Source organism: Nematolebias whitei, chromosome 10, assembly GCF_014905685.2.
Source record: "Nematolebias whitei isolate Nwh7 chromosome 10, NemWhi1, whole genome shotgun sequence".
In the NCBI taxonomy this organism is placed as follows: Eukaryota; Metazoa; Chordata; class Actinopteri; order Cyprinodontiformes; family Rivulidae; genus Nematolebias; species Nematolebias whitei.
Genome location: NC_056507.1, coordinates 13,367,256 through 13,385,866, shown reverse-complemented (window position 1 = coordinate 13,385,866; position 18,611 = coordinate 13,367,256). Strand labels below are relative to the sequence as shown.

Below are 18,611 nucleotides of genomic sequence, written 5' to 3'. Positions count from 1 at the left end.
ATATATATATATATATATATATATATATATATATGTATAATTATTTTTAAGTAAGGAACTGTACCTCAGCTTGGTTTTAGATTTTCATCCATCCATTATCTTTCCTTTTCCCAAACAACAGAGCACACGGAACCACATTGAACACTTGGACATTATTATTATTATTATAGTAGTAGTAGTAGTAGTAGTAGTATTACTGGTAATTTTGTTATCTACTTTCTTTTCCCTGTACTGGTAAAGGATGACAGAATAAAAAAATAAATAAAAAAATCAAATCAGCTGTTTGTTCACTTCAGAGATGAGCAGTGTCTAAAATACAAACTAAGTTCTTGTAAAACAACCCTGATTGTTTTTAATGAGGAAAACCAAACCGGTACACGGCAGAAGTCTGTGCAAACCTCAATAGAAAAAAAAAGACAAACCGTTTAAAAAAAGATCTTTTATTCTACATAAACTGATTCAAAGTGCCAGATATCTATAACTGTTAACAATAAAACCTATTTGACAGTAGCAAACAGGAAAAACAGGTTCTTTTGGTGATGGTGGCTCCTTTACATCCCTAAATGATAAAAGAGATTCAGCTGTGAATTAAACAAGTTAATTGAAGTTGTAATATTTATAATTACTACCAAGTAATTTTTTGTCTTGACCTACAGAGCAACAAAAAAATACTTTAGATGTACAAAGTACCAGGCTCATCTGTGTCCCGTATGTGACAAAAAAATAAAAAAATGTACTGACCGTCTGCTTCTGTTTCAGTTGGAGGATGTAAAAGAAAAAATGGAGGAACTGGAAACTTTTGACGCCATGCAGGTGATGAAGAAACAACAAGCCAACCAGCGCCTAAAGAGAGACCTGGACCAGTGCAGGAATGGTGGACTTCATCCTAGACCCCAACCCACTAAGCATACAGAGGGTAAGACCAGGTCTGACCTGAAGCCAAACTAACAGAGGAGGTGAAAGAGACTGTTTGCATCATAAAGGATTTCAAATTAGCTTTTTTAATCATGGAAAATACTTAAGAACATAATGGAAATAACTTACAAAACAAATATATATTTTTAAATGCTTGATTTCTTTCTGTGTGTTAACGTTTTACAATGTTTCCAGGAACCTGCCCCCATGGTCGGTTTCTGAACGTCACTGGGCCAAGAGTCTTCACAACAGGAGAGTATCCTGGCTCGTACAAGTATGGAGCCTGGGGTCGGGATCCCAAGCCAGAGGAGGGGAAGGAGAGCTGGCATTGGCTGGTCATGTTGACGTCCAGCAACATCTATGCCCACTACGTCCGTTTCTACTCCACCCTGAGCTCTATAATTGTTGGAGTGAGCACCCCAGGTGAGACGCTGAACTGTGAGGTCAACAGCATTTAAAGGCCAATCCCGAACTTGAAAAAAAAATAATCATTTCATCTTGTTTTCTGAAGGAGCAGGGCCCAAACCCCTCTCCTAAATCCACCATTGCTTCTTAGAACAGCTGAAGTCTAAAATGAGCATTTTCAGTTAAAGCTATAGTAACGATTTATGTTATAGCACTTTTGATAAATGAATACTGTACGTTGGATGTTAATATTAATGTACATCCACATTTGGAATGTTTATTTGCTGCACGTTTTGTGCGGCGTTTTAATACTTTAATACCTTGGCTTCAAGGATGACGTGTTCAGCTTGTCTTACTTGTGCAATACTTAAATACTTGCAACACTTGGCTTCTTAAACACAGAGAATTTTAGGTCAAAGTTTATACAACCATCCTTAAATATTTTATTTTGAAAAGAAAGCGGTGTTAAAATTGACATAACTTTTATTTTTAATATGTTGCATTTTGCACAATAAAAACAGTTAGGCCTGTCGCAATAAACCAGTTAATCGCATGATAAATGAAAATGATCAACCTCATTTTTATTTATTGGCGTTATCGTTTCTTCATAGCTCTCTCATACTGAAGACGCTGGATGACAAAAGGCTCAACTCCGTTGCTCTTCACTGACCTCTCCCTTTCTCTTTTCTCTTTAAAAATATGTTTTAACCATCCAAAATCGCGTTTTTGGATCGTTAAATGGTGCTAAGCTGAAAAGCTAAGCTACAAGCTAAGCTAACAGGCCGACGTTGGGGAAAAAAACTCCATATGGTCGAAGCTCCAAAATTCACAGTTGAAACCTGTGTCTTCATGTAAAAAGTTGTTTTTCTCTGCAAAAAGAAGCTGAGAACTTGTTTACTGATTTTTTAATTAAAAGCTTTGTGTGAAAAATGCTAGGCTAAAGAGCTCAAACCACCCCGTGCGTCCACCATTTTGAGAACCAAAAGAAAGGAAGGAGAGACAGCCCATGTCACATCAAAAGGCCTCCCTCCCTTTTTTCTTAAAGAGAGACACTGCTCCCTCCCTCACTATCCATCCTTAGGTTCAAACAGTCTTATACGGCCATTTGGTGGCCAAAAAAGGCATTACATTCAAAACAATTTAACCATCATTTTTTCTTCTTAAAACCTTGTACTCCTTCAGTAAAATAAACCACAAACATATATGAAAACCATCATGGGGAAAAATTAAAAGCTAACTTAAAAAAAAAAAAAAAATTATGTGAAATCGCCAGAATCTTAAAAAAAAACTGTGATACAAATTTTTAGTCATACCGTGCATCACTAACATGCGGTGTTCCCTCACTGAGGACTGAATAGGCAAAAGGGTCTTCTCCTACTCCGCTCCTGTTTCCTGGAATATCTTGCAAAAAGATCTGAAGCTCTCAACCTTGATCTCTCTAAGTGGCTTCAAACATCTGCTAAGTTCATGGCAAAAACCCAATGCAGACATGTTTCTGTTTTTAGTTTTCTATATCGCTGTATAATCTGTTTTTTACTTTGTTTTTTAATACCATTTTCTCTCATTTCTCTATTTGTATGCTTTCTTTTATGATTTTCTACTGTTGTCCTAATTCTTTGTTAAAATCAGGTCTCTCTTGTAAATGAGTCCTCGAGGCTCAGTGAGACTAACCTGTATAAATTGAATGAATGCATAGAATCAAGTCCATGAAATGCATTTTTATTAAAATGACAGTCTTCTTCTGTTGTTTGATGATTTTTTTTTTTTTTTGTAAAAGGTAATGTTCTGATCCATCCATCTAATCCAACCACCAACACAATTCAGGGCCCAAACGTGGTTCTGTATGGAGGGGCCCTGTACTACAACTGTTACAACAAAGATGCTGTTTGTCGTTTCAACCTCACCACAAAGAGTATTACCACTTTACAGCTACCCAAAGGAACCAGGTTGGTGTAAAACATGCTGAAGCCTGTCAATATTTTTGTGCCATTGATTATTTTAGGTCTAACCATTTTCTTTGTCTTCCAGGTATAATTCCAAAGCTAATTTCTGCCACCTTGACGAATGCTACGTGTTCACTGACCTGGATCTAATCACAGATGAGTCTGGTGTCTGGGTGGTGTACACCACCAATCAGGACTTTGGAAACCTGGTTCTATCCAAGGTGGAGGAGGAGGAGAACCAGCTGCTGAGTCTTGGTCAGACTTGGCGCACTTCATTTCCCAAAAGCAGTGTCACCAACACCTTCATGGTCTGCGGTGTCCTCTATGCAACGCGCTACGTCGACAAAAACTTGGAAGAGATCTTTTATTCGTTTGACACCACAACAGGGAAGGAGAACTTAAATGTTGGTATTTTCATAGATAAGATGTCTCCTAACATTCTCTCCTTAAACTACAGCCCGTTGGACCAGATGCTGTATGCCTACTGTGACTCCAAATTGGTCTCCTATGAGGTTTTGTTTGAGAAGAGAAGCAACTTTTATCTGTAAAAATCTGTCAAATAATGGCACAGATATCATTTTATGCCATAAAGAATCATAAAGCTGATGGTTTGTTTGTAGCCACATTCTACTTGTGCTCTTTTCAGTGCTTTTTAAAGAAAACCCTTTTCTGCTTTGCAATTTTGTTTGCAAAAAAATACAGTTTTGTTAAACTTCATGTTCAAACTCCACTTTTTTTTTTTTTTTTTTACAAATAACTTGACACCGGAATTCAGAAATTACGACATTTATCCTTTATTTCTTACTGGTTACTTGATCAGTACATGGACAGAGACATCTAACTTTGTATTTATATAGTATATATATTATATTTAAATTTTACAATACACATCTGAATGACAATGAAGCAGGTAGGAGTCTTTCTACAGTCGTGAATAGAAACAAGCTAACAGGGAAGACTCCCACAATATAAAACAAACAAGAAAATAAAGAACTTATTGCTTCATACAAATGATTCATAATGGCAGTAAGAAGAAGCATAAGAGTAGTAGTAACACATTTATCAAGATTATTGTACCAGTATGATGTTACACCCTACAGTTACCTATAAAAAAAATAAAAATATGTTTTGTCACGTTAACAGTGGTTAGTGTTCGGTACTGGAAACCTGCTCTATAAATAAAAAGTATCTACAAGAGCAAGGAGGACCAAGGTCTACACAAACTGATCCAGTGCCAGCTTGCAAGAGCTGTGGACGCTCGTAAGTCATCATTACCGGTTAAAGACCTTGGAGAGGAAAGCTGAGGAAGGAGCTCGTTTTTTAAGTACTGGGTTAAATGTCAAAAATGAGGGACAAAGATAAGAAGTGCAAACCAGAGTGAGAATGAGGTGTGGGTTGACAATACTGTACAGCACTTCAAAAAGGGACAAGATACATTCAGGAGCCCCCCAGGCAGTGTGGGTTGTAGTGGTGTAGGAGGAAACCAGAGTGTAAGTAAGTGGCAGAAAATAGCTTTGTGAAGAGCAGAAACACTGAAAGATGATCGTACACAAACTCCACAACATGCAACCGTGAATGTTCGTGAAATTGGTCGCGGGCTGTTTGATCTGATCTCATCGTCTCCTTCTTCCACGTCTTTAAAACATGAAGCTTATTTTATATTGTTAAATACATGAACAACAAATACTCTTTCATGCTTCAACGAGTTCACATTCTTTTCCTTTAAAACATTCATTCAACTATGTTTCAGGTCAGCATCTCTCTCTGTTTTGTTAACCACTTCTTGTTCATGTTTCTCCATCGCCCCCTGGTGCTCAGATACTGCAACACTACCAACATCTTGAAAAGTGACTTCAGCTGATAGCCCTTTAGGGTGCCGCTGGGTTTGCCTGTGAGAGCCGGGGCACCAAGTGATTTTTAAGGGGATTTTTTGTTGGTTTGTTAAGGTGGCTGGGGTTTGCCCTACATTCTGAGCTTGGAGCCCAAATGGCGCCAAAAAAGCCCCGCCCCTGACAGGCGGCCTCAGGGAATTGCACACCTCAATGTTTGGAAGCTACACTGCTTCCTACAGAGGACCAAAGTTTTATTTTATTTTATTATCATTATTACTTAAAGCACGAAGAAGTGAAGTGATAAATACTGCACCACAAAACCAGGAGCGCCATGTTTGATCTCCAACGAGGTGGTCCAAAACAACGACAGACAACAGCACATGCCTTTTCTGCTCAATAACTACACTTGATGTAAATATGTACGACTAAAAGAGCTGAACTACTGAGATTATGGCTACAGAGAACACCAAAACATCCACTAACTTTGTAAAGATAGATTTTTTTTAGGTGTTAATTTTGTGTATATCAGTCGTTTCTTTAGAGCAATCCCATCACAAAGCCCAGCCCACGCAGTTTTCCTCTCAACATGTGTGGAAATGTGTTGTAGTCGAGGAGATCCTGTGAGTCTGTGTGCAGGTAGGCAGCTTTGGTTTATACATGCAGAGGGGCTGCGCGCTGTAAGGGAAGCTCTTTGCAGCCGTCCTGCAGAAAAGCCATTTCGACTGGCATGGTTCTGCCTCGGATCCCCGGTCTAGTTTGGTTTGGATCAGTGTGTGATTGTCAAGTTAGAGACCACAAAGGTCCGACTATGGCCAGAACCACATCCATGCAGTGGAGCTACAGACGATGACAGTGGTTGCACCTACATACTCAACTACTTGATCTATCGAAGAATGCCCTATTGTTAGATACTACTCGTACTAGAATGCCCTAAAAATCACATTCACATGCAAATACGTTGTACTTCTAGGTTTTATTTGTATAGCAGATTGTCTTGTTGGACGCACAAAGATTAAAGCTGCATTCAGCAACATAACACTAAAGTGGATGCAAACAGCAGTAATATAGAAAAACTTTAGACTTTAATTATCTAACTCGTTCTTATGTTACGTCAGAAAAATTAGCAGTTTGCTCACATGACAGGAATTAGAGCTTCCTCCAATTTCAATGAGAGCATTTGGCTTTGATTAATCTCTTATGAGACTAACAAGTGCGTTAACAAACGTAATAAATGATAACTACGTACGGTGCATGCTAAATTTAAACATCATTCTGAAGCAGTCTTTAATGCAGATATACATCATTACATCTTCATGCTAAATTCACAAATAAAGGCATGCTGGTGAAGAGCTTCACAGTCTTTTTTTTTCTTACAATGTAAAGCAAGATGCTATACTTTTTTGACAGCTTAATTCGTTAACAGACACTAAATCCAAGCATGTAAAAACAGACACCTCTTATAAGGCCATTCACGGTCAAGCTTTTTCATCTTTAGAAAGTGCAAAATTAAAAAAAAAGAAACGTTCAATAAATGAATTAACTCTCACATGCCTATAATGAGCAAACGTGTTTTCACTTTTTCTAACAAGCGGAGTTCAACAAGCTGAAGCAGCAATCGCAGTTCATTCGACAGTTCTAGTTCTACGTGCACGGTTTATTACGCAGCTCCAGATTGTCATCTAGCGCAAAAGTTATAAAAGAAAATAAACCACTTCCACCTTGTTCGCTCTGTCATTGTGATATTGCAGCAATAAAAGCAGATCCTGGTGGTCTAGTGGTGAAACTGGTTTCATCTCCTGTCTTAAGAAAGATGCTTTTACTGACGAATAACAGACCCCAGGTAAAATAATAATACTCTGCTGCTTTCAAATTATGGTTTTACATTTTTACATCAACTTCTACCAAGTGCAGCTTTAAATCAATGTGCTGTGCTCTATTTATGCTCTAAATCAGCTAATGAATCGTGTCTAAGAGCTACCAATACACTCGACTACAGCGAGGCTTGGTGGTGCTGTCTGTCCAAGTCTGGACTCACCTCCACTTTGTGTTTCCCTGCTCCTCGTGGAAAGAATCATCCTTACCAACAGCGCAGAGAGAGATGCTATAAACAGGTAATACTTTCAAAAGACACATGCACAACACTTTATCTGTTTACATTACCCCCCCATATGGCACCCCCCCTCAAAGTTCTTCTTTCTTTTTTCCCCACATTTGACATTTTCAGCTTCATTTTCAATGTTAATGGCAGCTTTTCGTGAGATATTGCTGTGCAGATTTGTTTTGAAGACAGCTGTATTTTTTAAATTTTTGTGTGTATGTAAGTTGGGGGGTGGTGGTGGTGGGGGGAGGTGTTCAAAGGGCGCAGGCAATAATGAGGAACATTTAGCAAACACAAGATTGACACTTCAAGAGCAAAACCAGTTGGTTAAATCTTTCAGTGTGGGGGGAAAGGAGGGACAAGGGGGGATATTTAAAGGTCTGCTGGGTGCATTAGTAACAATACTTATGGTATTTTACAGCGAAAGAGGAAAGAAAATGGCACATTAAAGGGATATGGAGGAAAAAAGACGAAGACAGAAAGAGCCGTGAGCTTCTTCAAGCTAATGTTAACCCCCAGCTCCCATCATTTCTGTTTCCTACTTTCTCTCTCCTTCCCCTCAGCCTCTTCTTTCACTCCGTCAGTATGTGGCTCTTCAGCACGACACCTCCATGGTTTGGGTGACAGCACCGACTCCATCGGCGCTGTCAGAGTTGGTGCAGGCCCGAGAGCGGTTCCCCTCCCCGGAGCCAGCGCTGGTCAGAGAGGCCGTTCTGGAGCGAGCCAGGCGGGTCATACTGGCCGAGGGCACTGGAAGGAAGGCAGAGAAACAAAATAAAAATGGAAGAATTAGGTGTTGGGGTTTGTAAAAGAAAAACATGTAATCAGCTGATGTTGAGGGAATGTAGGGAGTACATGCTAATGTAGATAACTAAAGGATTTTTTGGTTGGTAGCTGGTGAAAAAGTCAACCAGCCATGAATAGTTAGGGATTTTAAACAATGTGTCTACATAGACACGTTGCTAGCACCATGTTAGCACCATGTTAGCACCATGTTAGCTTGTTAGGTAGTCTGAACACAATCTGTCCTGAGCCAAACCAACGCTATCAGCTGATTTAAAACTATTAAAAAGCCATCCTTGGCAATTTTCTGAAAATTCCGCCTTTTTGTTCTTTTTGTTTTTTTCAACTCAACATTTTATTGAACTGTTTATATGAATGCCTTTTGATACTTTGAAATGTCCACTTTATCTAGGTTTTATTCAACAAAGGGGGTTACAGGATGTTGATGAGTGAGTTTACCTTTAGTGTTTGTTTTGATTGTTTTCAAACAATTTGGTGGACAAATACATCTTTAAAAAGGATTTAGTTAATCCAAAATGCTGTTGCCAGAATCTTAATGGGAGTTAGTAGGAGATACCATTCCTCCAGTTTTAGCTTCTCCCCATTGGCTCCCTGTCAAATCCAGAATTGAAAATCTTACTTCTAACCTACAAAGCCCTCAACAACCTAGTTCCATCTTATATTACAGATCTTATTGTTCCATATTTTCCTAACAGAGCACTTCACTCTCAGACTGCAGGTTTACTTGTGGTTCCTAGAGTTTCCAAAAGCAGAATGAGAGGAAGATCTTTCAGTTATCAGGCTCCTCTTGTGGAACCAACTTCCAGTTTGTGTCCATGTGGCCGACACATTGTCCAGTTTTAAGACTGAGCTTAAGACTTTCCTTTTTGATAAATCCTATAGTTAGGGTTGACTTGTTATGCAGCTATAAGCTTATACTACTGGAGGACAAATTGACCTAAATTCTTAAAATCAATTGTTAAAATTTAATATTTTTCATTTTATACTATTTCTATCTTAACATGTGGTTCTCGAACTGCCATTGTGTATCTGTTCCTCCTTCTTGTTCCTCTCAAACCCAACCGATCGAAGCAGATGGCCACTTGTCCTGAGCTTGGTTTTGAGGGAGGCTTCTTCTTCATTAAGGGGTTTTTCCTTTCCACTGTTACCTTTATGCTTGCTCAGGATGAGAGTCTGCGATGAAGTTAAACTCAAAGCAGTCTGCTCCCCAGATAATTAATGTTATTAACTTACTTTTTATGTATATGAATGTTTCTGTTCAGTGCCCTGAGATGACTTCTGTTGTGACTAGGCGCTATATAAATCAACTGAATTGAATTAAATTGAACTGTTTTTGACCTGCTGTGGTCACTGCTTGCTAAAATATGTTGTGTGATTTGCAAGACAACAGCATGAGCAGTGTTATGTTGCACTGTTGTTATCTAATTAAACACAGAGGGCATGTGGCGTTCACTGTAAATCTGTATATAACAGCTGATACTCTGAACAGCCTCTAACGGTGCTCCTGACCACCAAACAAATTATAGTCCTACACTTTGATCCAGGCCTGTGGCCTGTTGTCACTACAACCATCTGAATAAGCATTTGGCTTCTAATGTTAATGTTAACATAATAATGTTCAATGGTGTAACAATGGTGTACCACAAGGTTCTGTCTTAGGTCCCACCCAATTCACAATCTATATAGGTAATATAGGTCAGAGCATCCCTGATGCATCTTTACATTCCTATGCTGATGATACAGTGTTGAGCTAAAACAGTTTCTAAGGTTGTCCAGCTTTTGCAATCCGCCTTTGACATCATCCAGTCTGATTTGTTCCATTTCAAACTTGTACTAAAGGCAGACAAAACCAAAGGGATGTTGTTTTCAAACAGGAAGTCGGTCCCAGCAGACCTTCCCTCGATTTTGTCTTTGAATGCTGTTCCTATTGAGTTTGTCGATTCTTACAAATACCTGGGTATCTCAGCCGATTCACATCTCTCTTTTTAGCCCCACATCAAAAATTTGGTAAAGAAACTGAAAGTTAAACTGAGTTTCTTTTTCAGAAATAGATCCTGTCTAACTCTGAATGCTAGGAAACGCCTTATATCTGTGACTTTCCTTCCCTCCAATGACTATGGTGACATTATTTGCATGAATGATCCTGCTAACACCTTGCAGATGTTGGATGCTGTCTATGTCTATGTTACTGTTTTTAGTATTTTATATCACTTTAATATGTACCTTGTTCTTGTTTGTTTGTTCTTAACATCATTTTCTTTCTTTTTTTTTTAAATTTGCATGCTGCCTTTTACGATTGTCTACTTTTGTCATTGTCGTCTAGTTGTCATTATTCTTTGTTAAAATCAGGTCTCTCTTGTAAATGAGTCCTCGAGGCTCAGTGAGACTAACCTGTATAAATAAAGGTTGAATTGAATGTTATTTTTATAAGGGGGTATTAGTTGAAACATTACATCACAAAATGTACTTCAAGAAAACAATTTGTCTGTTATTGTCTTCAGTGTATTGTAAGTCTGCTGTAGTCAGCAACATGCTTGCTAATATCAACTGAGTTAATTATTTTTGAATAATAAACATCATGTTCATTGTATTAAAGTATAAAACATGTCAGTTTGTAGGGTCACAAATCTCCACCAACTGGGCCCTACTCTCTCTTTAGAAGTCTTTGGTTTCCGAAGTCTTCAAGAGAAGAAAACCTTAAGTTCATTTAGCATCTCTGTCAATAACTGTATCAGTCCAAATATCAGAAGAAATGCCTGCAATGTTTAAATATAAAGTTTAACACAACTCTTACTAAAATCAATGTCCTCAAAATTAACAGATTTACCGTAAAATACATTTTTTGAATGCATGTGAAGTATTTACTTTTAATAAATCTTCCGTATGGTGCATAACAAAAGCTTCAAGCCAATCATCTTAAAACTCAGTGGGGTACATTAAAAGAGATCTGTGAGTATTTATTTGTATATTTTTGTGATTTGTTAGGAACATAGCTCATGGGGCTTTGCTCAAAGCTAGCATAACGCCATGCAAAGAGCAATATTGGTGATGCAATGAGAAGGAATGGGGGGAAAGAGGAGTGAGGGCTGTGTATTTTTCCACTGAAGGAAAAATTGTGTTCGATAAAACGACAATGGGGTTCAATGCTCTTGGGGTAAAGAAAACAACAGAAATGAGAGCAAAATTAAAAGAGATAATCACAGCGCAAAATTATTATTCATAACCCAACAGATGAACCAAAAGAAATAGAAAATGCCATCGAACGGGGCAGCAGTAAGAGTTTAGAGCCGAATGGGGGAGGAGGAAGTACCTGGCCCTCCACTCAGCCTCCGATCCTTCACATAAGCAACTGAAAGAACGGGGCAAGGAAAACAGAGGGCAAGATTAACACATGTCCCGTCCCTCTGCAGGAAATACATTGCTCAATAAATCCGACAACTGAAGTCCTGCTGAAATAACTAGACAAGAAATGATCAGAAATATACATCATGAAATCACATTCTGGACAGAGTGTAAACACGGACACTTACTGTAGCCCATTCCCTGCAGGAAATACTTGAAGGCTTCAGTCAGTTTGGCAGGCTGCAAGATAACACATCAGTTTCATTCGATGAGATCATGAATGCTATGTTTACTGGTCTGTCTGATGTTTTTAACCCTCTGCTGATCGTATGGTGTGTTACCTGTGTGAGCTGGGGAAGTCCACCAGAGTCGGCCATCTGTCATGAAAAGAGAGCATCTATTAACCAAACTGATGATGACATAATAAACTTAAAAAAACACCTTGTTGTGTGAAGTAAGAAGTCACAAAAGCAAAAGCCCCAAAAGGCTGTGGGTGAGATTGGGCTTAAGTTTACCTTTAGAAAGGTGGTGTTGGTTGGGTCCAGTTTGGAGTTGCACTCAACCTGACAGACAAAAAGCAGCACTCATGTAATCAATACTTTAAACCAGAAGTAATTGTGTGAATGTTTATGAAGTGTTCACACTGTTGTGATCCATTTTTCTTCCCTACATTTTTCGGCATCTTTCTCGTTCCACAAGTTTTGTGCTATTTCAACAAATCATATCATACATTCAGCTCTTTCTGGCCAATCCTGCTATGACTTGGTATTGGTGCAACTTTAGCTTTTTTAAATATTTAGCCTTTTCTGCCATATTTTTCTCATAGAAAATAAATTTAGCTCATTTTACATCCTTCAAATCTTTAGATCTGTTTACAACCTTTTACTGCTCCTTTCACATTTTGTTCTGGTTCAGCTTCTTTGTGCACAGTTAAACTTTTTTTTCAGCTTCTTTCAGCTGTTTTTTTTTTCACAGCTGTTTTCTGATCCTTTCAGATTCTTTCTGCTAACTACAACATTTTTGTGCTTCTTCTAACTTCTTTCTGCTAATTTTAGCTTGATATGCTCCTTTCAGCTTATTTTTGCAAGTTGCAGCTTTTTCTTCTATTTCAGCCATTATTTAGCTGTTTTTAATGCAAATTGTAGCCTTTTTTTGGCTAATTCCACATTTTTTGCACTCATTTACTTTTTTCAGCCTAATTCAGCAAAAATGTGCTCTCTTCCATGCTTTATTTTAAGTATTGTAAGTTTCTTTTTGCTTTTTTAGCTATTGTTCAGCTGTTTTTGCTCATTTCAGCTTTTTTTCAGATAATTTCCACTTGTGTTAATTTCTGCTATTTTCAGCAAACACTAATTTTACCTTTTCAGCTACCTATTTTTTCTTTTTAGCATTTTTTAGCTAATTTCAGCTGTTTTCTGATAAATTAAATTGGGGGGGGGGAGGCGGTAATTTCTGCTATGGTCAGCCTAATTAACTTATTTCCACTAATTTCAGGTTGTTATGCTTTAAACTTTATTTCTGATATTTCAGCTACTGAGATGTTTTTGTGCAAAAGTTAACATTTTCAGCTAATTCCACATTTTTGAGCTCACTGCAGCTCCTTTCACTTCCTTCTGGTAGTTTAAACTTCTTTCAGCCTTTTAGCTAATTTCAGCTGTTTTTCAGCCAGTCCTTCAGCAATAAGCATTCACACTGCATTTTTACAGGAAATACAATTTCTCTAATCAACTCTAACCTTTGTATTTGTGTTATTTCTTTGTTTGCAAGTGTTTCCATGTTGTATGTTGAGCATCTTCAGTTAAATCACAAAAGTGAAAACAGTTTAGAAATAATTAAATTCCAGTTGCAGACAATCAACATTTAAAGGAAACAGTGCACGGTGTAATGTTTTATAAGGATTATGTTCCTGTGTATGCATGTGGCTGACCCAGATCCTGCTGTGTGCTGCAGGGCTGAATCCACTCAGCCTCACAGACACACAGAAATTAGACAGATGTGCACAAATGCTCACACTTAATGCATGACTGCTCAGACGTGAACTCACAAAGCGAGCATCATGCACATGACAGCTCATTTCACTCCGATGCGTTTAAACTCTTTGTACTAGTTGCTAAATCACACAGGTCATCGCACAAACATGACAATTAAAGCAAAACTGAAATGAAAGTTGTGTTGCAACTAAAAGTCATTCACGCAAATTTATTTCAAAAGACTTCTAAATATGAAGAAGGATGAAAAGTTAAGTTAAGAATGAATGCATCTTTCAAACTAAACTCAATTCCTTTGCTTTTGAAGTGACTCTGCAGTTATTAAGTATGAACTTGACCCCCATCTATGTTCAATAAATCAAGCTTTGTTTACATCACCCACATCTCCTCTCTGTATTTATGCTACGCTCCTGTCCATAGGCAGTTTTATTACAACGAGCCTCCCTGTCCACTCCGGCTGTCTTCACTGACAGGAGAGGTCTGATTTAAATCTGAGCGGGCGGCAGAATAACCGGTGCAGAAGCAAACACATCTGGGTCACTTTAAACAAGGAAACCCCAGAGACACAGCAAGGCTATCTGCCCCCTGGAGACTGCAGACACACACACACACAAACACACACACACACACATGCATAGTAGCAAAGACAAGCGTCATAACAACACAGAGATACACAGATGGACAGAAGCGGTGTCCCCGGAGGGCCAGGAGGGTTGGACAGGGACCAGGTCTCTGCTGGCTGACCTGTTTCTGTTTACCTGAAGCAGCTTCTTTTAAATGAATATTTATTTACTCTGAATCATGGAAGCAAGCTGAGCTGAAGGAGGAAGACAGCTGAGGAAACAGAAACTCTGTGATAAGATGACATTTATTTTTAGCCTTTCTTTACTGATGTTTAATCATCCATAGAGGATTTAGAAACCTTTGCTTTTTGTTTCTCTCTATTTTTGTCTTTGTTTGTTTCCTGTTTTTGTTGTGTGAATGTTTATGAAACATTCACACTATTGCGATCCATTTTTCTTCTGTACATTTTTCTGCACGTTTCTCGTGCTGCAGTTTTCAAGCTATTTCAACAAACCAGAAATCAAAACTTCAGCTCTTTCTGCACAATCCTGCTATGACTTTTGGTATTGGTGCAGCTTTAGCTTTTTGAAATGTTTAGCCTTTCCTGCCATATTTTTTTTTCTAAATGAATTGAGCTCATTTTACGTCCTTCAAATCATTAGATCTGTTTTACAGCCTTCTACTGCTCCTTTTACATTTTGTTCCGGTTCAGCTTCTTCCGACTTCCTTGTGCAAATTAAAACTTTTTTCTGCAGTTTTGTGCTCCTTTCAGATTATGCTAACTACATCATTTTTGTGTTTCTTCTAACTTCTTTTTGCTAATATTCAGCTCTTTTTAGCTTATTTCTGCAAGTTTTGGCCTTTTCTACTATTTCATCTAGCTGTTTTTATACTAATTTAAGCTGTTTCAGCTAGTTCCACTTTTTTCACTCAGCCTAACTCAGCAAAAATGTGCTCTCTCTCCACTTCCTTCTTGTAATTTCAGCTTCTTTCTGGCTTTTTAGTCATGTTTCAGCAGTTTTTTTGTTTGTTTGTTAGTAATTTCATCTTTTTTCCAGATAATTCCCACTTTTTTGTGCTCATTTCTGCTTCTTTCAGCAAATGTTCTTTCGTCTTTCTTTTGCTCATTTAAGCTTGTTCTATCTTTTAACTTTTCAGCTACATTTTTTTTAGCATTTTTAGATAAGTTCAACTGTTTTCAGATTAGTTCAAGGTTTTTTTTTTGCGATTCCTGCTAATTTCAGCTTAATTAACTCCTTTCTGCTAATTTCAACTTGTTATCCTTTCAGCTTTTTCTTCTGCCACTTTTCTGCTATTTCAGCTACTTTTAGTTAGTTGTTTTGTGCTAAATTTCGCTTTTTCAGCTAATTCCTCATTTTTTAGCTCATTTCAGCTCCTTCCACTTTCTTCTGGTAGTTTAGACTTCTTTCTGCCTTTTCAGTTACTTTTCAGGTTTTTGTCTGTGTGCAAATCTAAGCTTTTTAAGTAAATTTCCTAATTTTCTTTGTTAATTTCTGCTTATTTAAACCTATTTCAGCAAATATATGTTATTTCTTCTTTCTTCTGCTAAGTTAGGCTTGTTCTTCAATTTCAACTAAATTTTAGCATGTTTTTAGCCAATTTCAGCTGTTTTTCCAGCAAGTTTTTCAGCAATAAGCGTTCACACTGCATTTTCACAGAAATGTAAATTTCTCTAGATTGTTTTGTCCTTTCCTTTGGCCTTTCTGTCTATAAATCTGTTGTTTTTCATCCAGTCTTTTTTGCACACACTCTTCACCTTTCAGCTAATTTCAGCACAAACCTACATTATTTCGTTGAATGTGATATATTTGGTAAAATCACTATCTGGGACGTTTTTGGTCATTTGAATTGTTCGAAAGGCAACTGTGAATGGGGAGCTGAACTGTTTTGGATGTTTAGCTTTTGCTTTGCATGAACCAAATCTAACTAGCTTTGTATGTCTCCATGCAGAGTTTAGGTGTTCTCCACATGTGTGGAAGATCTGTCTTCCTCCTGCAGTATAAAACAGAAATATTTGGTGATTCTAGAATAATTGTAGCAGTGAGGTGTGAGGTGGTTTGTCTTGTGTGTCTTCAGAATCAAGAATAAATTATTGAAGATCTGATGTTTGGGGAAAACGTATTGAAGCATGTTAAAACATTAATTCTTAAGCATTGATAGGATTTAACAAACCTTTTTAGGTATTTTTATTATTACTTTTATTTATCTGTTTTTGTTGTTTATTATGGATATGTGAACAAGTGAACCAAGTTTTTATACCAAGACATGTTTTTTTTATTTACAGCATTTTACAGGTAAGTTGAACTTTACAAGTTTCAATTTCCAACTTTCTCCACAAGACATGTCATGAAAAATAAAATCAGACGATGTAGGACTCACCACTCCCTCCTCAGCAGGAGCATTGTCACCAACAACCAGCATCACAGGACATCTACGGAGAATCCATCACATGTATTTTCCATAACTATAATTGTTGGAAATTTATACGACATAATGCAACCATTAAAGGCCACATTTCAGAAGCTGCTAGAAGAAAAAAGTGTGCTCATCTAAATCCTGATCTTACATGTGAAGGAGTGTTTTTATTGGATTTTAATAGAATGCAAACTTTTGTCAGACTTTACTTTTTGTGACAACTGTGTCTGAAAACTCACTTCAAGGTTTTAGCGTTAATGGCCGACCCCCCACGGTTCATCTCCAGGTCCCTCCGGCTGTGAACGGCAAAAATGATAAGAGTTTGTTGGACTTCTGAGCTACAGAGAACGTGTCCTCTGAAGTGACAAGATGTTCGTTCACCTGTTGTACATGTTCCAGAAGAGCTGCAGGTTGGCGTGGTTGATCGAGTTGTTGATCTGTTGTCGGTAGCTCTGAACCAGTTCTGTGTTGCCAACCAATTCCTCCTGTGCACACACACGATTATACAAATGATTATTACCATTACAAGTAAGACGATTTGTTTATTAGCCTTATGAGTTTTAATTATACTGGTAGCATCATTCCCAAATACGTCTCAACATTTGGGTCAAACTACGGTGCTTTCTTTTCCCCTAAACTAATCAAATAATCTAATTTGGAGAAAAAAAAATCCAAGCTGGTCAGTCATTTCTTGATATCTTGATCTTACCTGACTGAAAAGATGTGGCAACACAATATCAGGGATGTTGCTGGTCAGACCCGACAGCTGAGGAAACAGTAGGAAAACTCATTATTTGAAATGTAAATAACTCAAATAAAATCAAAGTATGTTGGTAGAAAGGTACCTTGGAGGCAGCCCAGTCGATCCATCCTTTGCCATTCGGGTCGATGTTGAGCAGAACCAAACCCTCCACCTTGTCAGGGAAGATGAGCTGCGAGCACAGAACAGAGACTAAACTTCTGCCTCGTTTCAACAGAGAGCGAGCTACGTATCGACTACAAGCAAAGACTGCGTGCACAAATCTGCCTTTAAACATTTTTACAGTATAAACATGTACAATCAGACATTTAAATGCTTCTTTTGAAGGAAAGTTGTGACTTTTAAAACAGCACAGTTTCCATTTTACACATTACTTCACTTTTGTCATCTCCAGAAACTAATGTGCTATTTGGAAGCCATGTCGCTACAGTTACAGAAGCGAATTTATGTGCTTGCATCTGAACGTTTTTTAATTTAGGACACGTGTTTTCACGCAGATTTTTATTCTAGATGTCGGCATGAGAAATTACAAAGTTGCTGCAGCAAAGAAGTTTATTAACGATGAACAGCGTTGTTGCAGAGACATAAAAAAAAATCAGTTTTTTTCATTGTTTGCTTATCTTCCAACCCTTTCTGAACATCTTAATATTACAGCACAAAGAAGCTAAACTTACAGCAAACTTTGCCAGAATATAAGCTCCAGCTCCAACTCCAATCCCAACAATGCTCTTGAATCTGAAAAAAAAGGTTAATAATAATCAGCAGGATGTCCTGATGCATGCTCAGTTTCTCAACCAATAGGATACTGTTTTTTTTTCTTAATAATATTTACAATAAGCCATTATAAATAACATGGGAATGTGGACAATTAATGGTAAAATTACATCTCTTTGCCGATGACTCATATCAGTACGGTAATTGTTGGAGTTCTGTAATTAGCTACACCTGTGGATCTTCGACTTGATGAGCATGAGGAGCATAAAAGGCGTCAGAAGACACTCAGCCAAAGCTGAAGCACTACCTGCCATCGGTAGTCTTGTTCTAGGCTTCTACTTATGTTTAAAACCAAACATTAATAATTTGTATTTCTCTCCGTGCCTCCATTGAGTTTGATGTCCTCTTTTGATGTCCTTCTGTTTCCTGAACCCTCCTTTTGGATCTTGAGCTCCTCTTTGTCTCATCAGCTGCCGCCACGCCTGCCTACCACTCGCCTGAACACCTGCACCTCCTTCACCTGGAATCATATGGGGTCAACCTTCCCCACGTCTGACCCAGACCTCCATAGTAAGGAGAATCCGCAATAATATTATCACCCTTGACTACAAGAACTTTAACCAGCTCTTTGCTCCTCGGGGTTCCAGTCCCCTCCCTGATTTATTGCAGTACAGTAGTCCCTCATTTATCGTGGGGGATCCATACCCCTTAAGTGAAAAACCGCGAAGTAGGAATAGCAGTACAAATAGTAAGTAGTAGTCTATTTTAGTCTATATATATATATATATATATATATATATATATATATAT

General features: G+C 37.9%; 2 protein-coding genes across 2 annotated transcripts in view; one reads left to right on the top strand and one right to left on the bottom strand.

Moving 5' to 3' along the window:
- LOC119416179 (olfactomedin-4-like) overlaps positions 1-3,811 on the top strand; it is a 4,790-nt gene extending 979 nt beyond the window's left edge. Inside the window, exons 4-7 of the mRNA XM_037683372.1 lie at positions 760-916; positions 1,111-1,338; positions 3,098-3,266; positions 3,349-3,811. Of these exons, the coding sequence (XP_037539300.1) occupies positions 760-916; positions 1,111-1,338; positions 3,098-3,266; positions 3,349-3,811 (1,017 nt within the window). The remainder of the gene's footprint in view (positions 1-759; positions 917-1,110; positions 1,339-3,097; positions 3,267-3,348) is intronic.
- Positions 3,812-4,041: 230 nt separating this feature from the next.
- The window catches only part of ndrg4 (NDRG family member 4), a gene marked incomplete in the record, with an annotated part of 75,708 nt that continues 61,138 nt past the window's right edge, over positions 4,042-18,611 (bottom strand). The window contains 11 exon segments of the mRNA XM_037683373.1: positions 4,042-7,943; positions 11,308-11,346; positions 11,528-11,579; positions 11,681-11,716; positions 11,855-11,902; positions 16,292-16,343; positions 16,567-16,623; positions 16,709-16,812; positions 17,037-17,093; positions 17,173-17,259; positions 17,762-17,822. Coding sequence (XP_037539301.1) covers positions 7,789-7,943; positions 11,308-11,346; positions 11,528-11,579; positions 11,681-11,716; positions 11,855-11,902; positions 16,292-16,343; positions 16,567-16,623; positions 16,709-16,812; positions 17,037-17,093; positions 17,173-17,259; positions 17,762-17,822 — 748 coding nt within the window.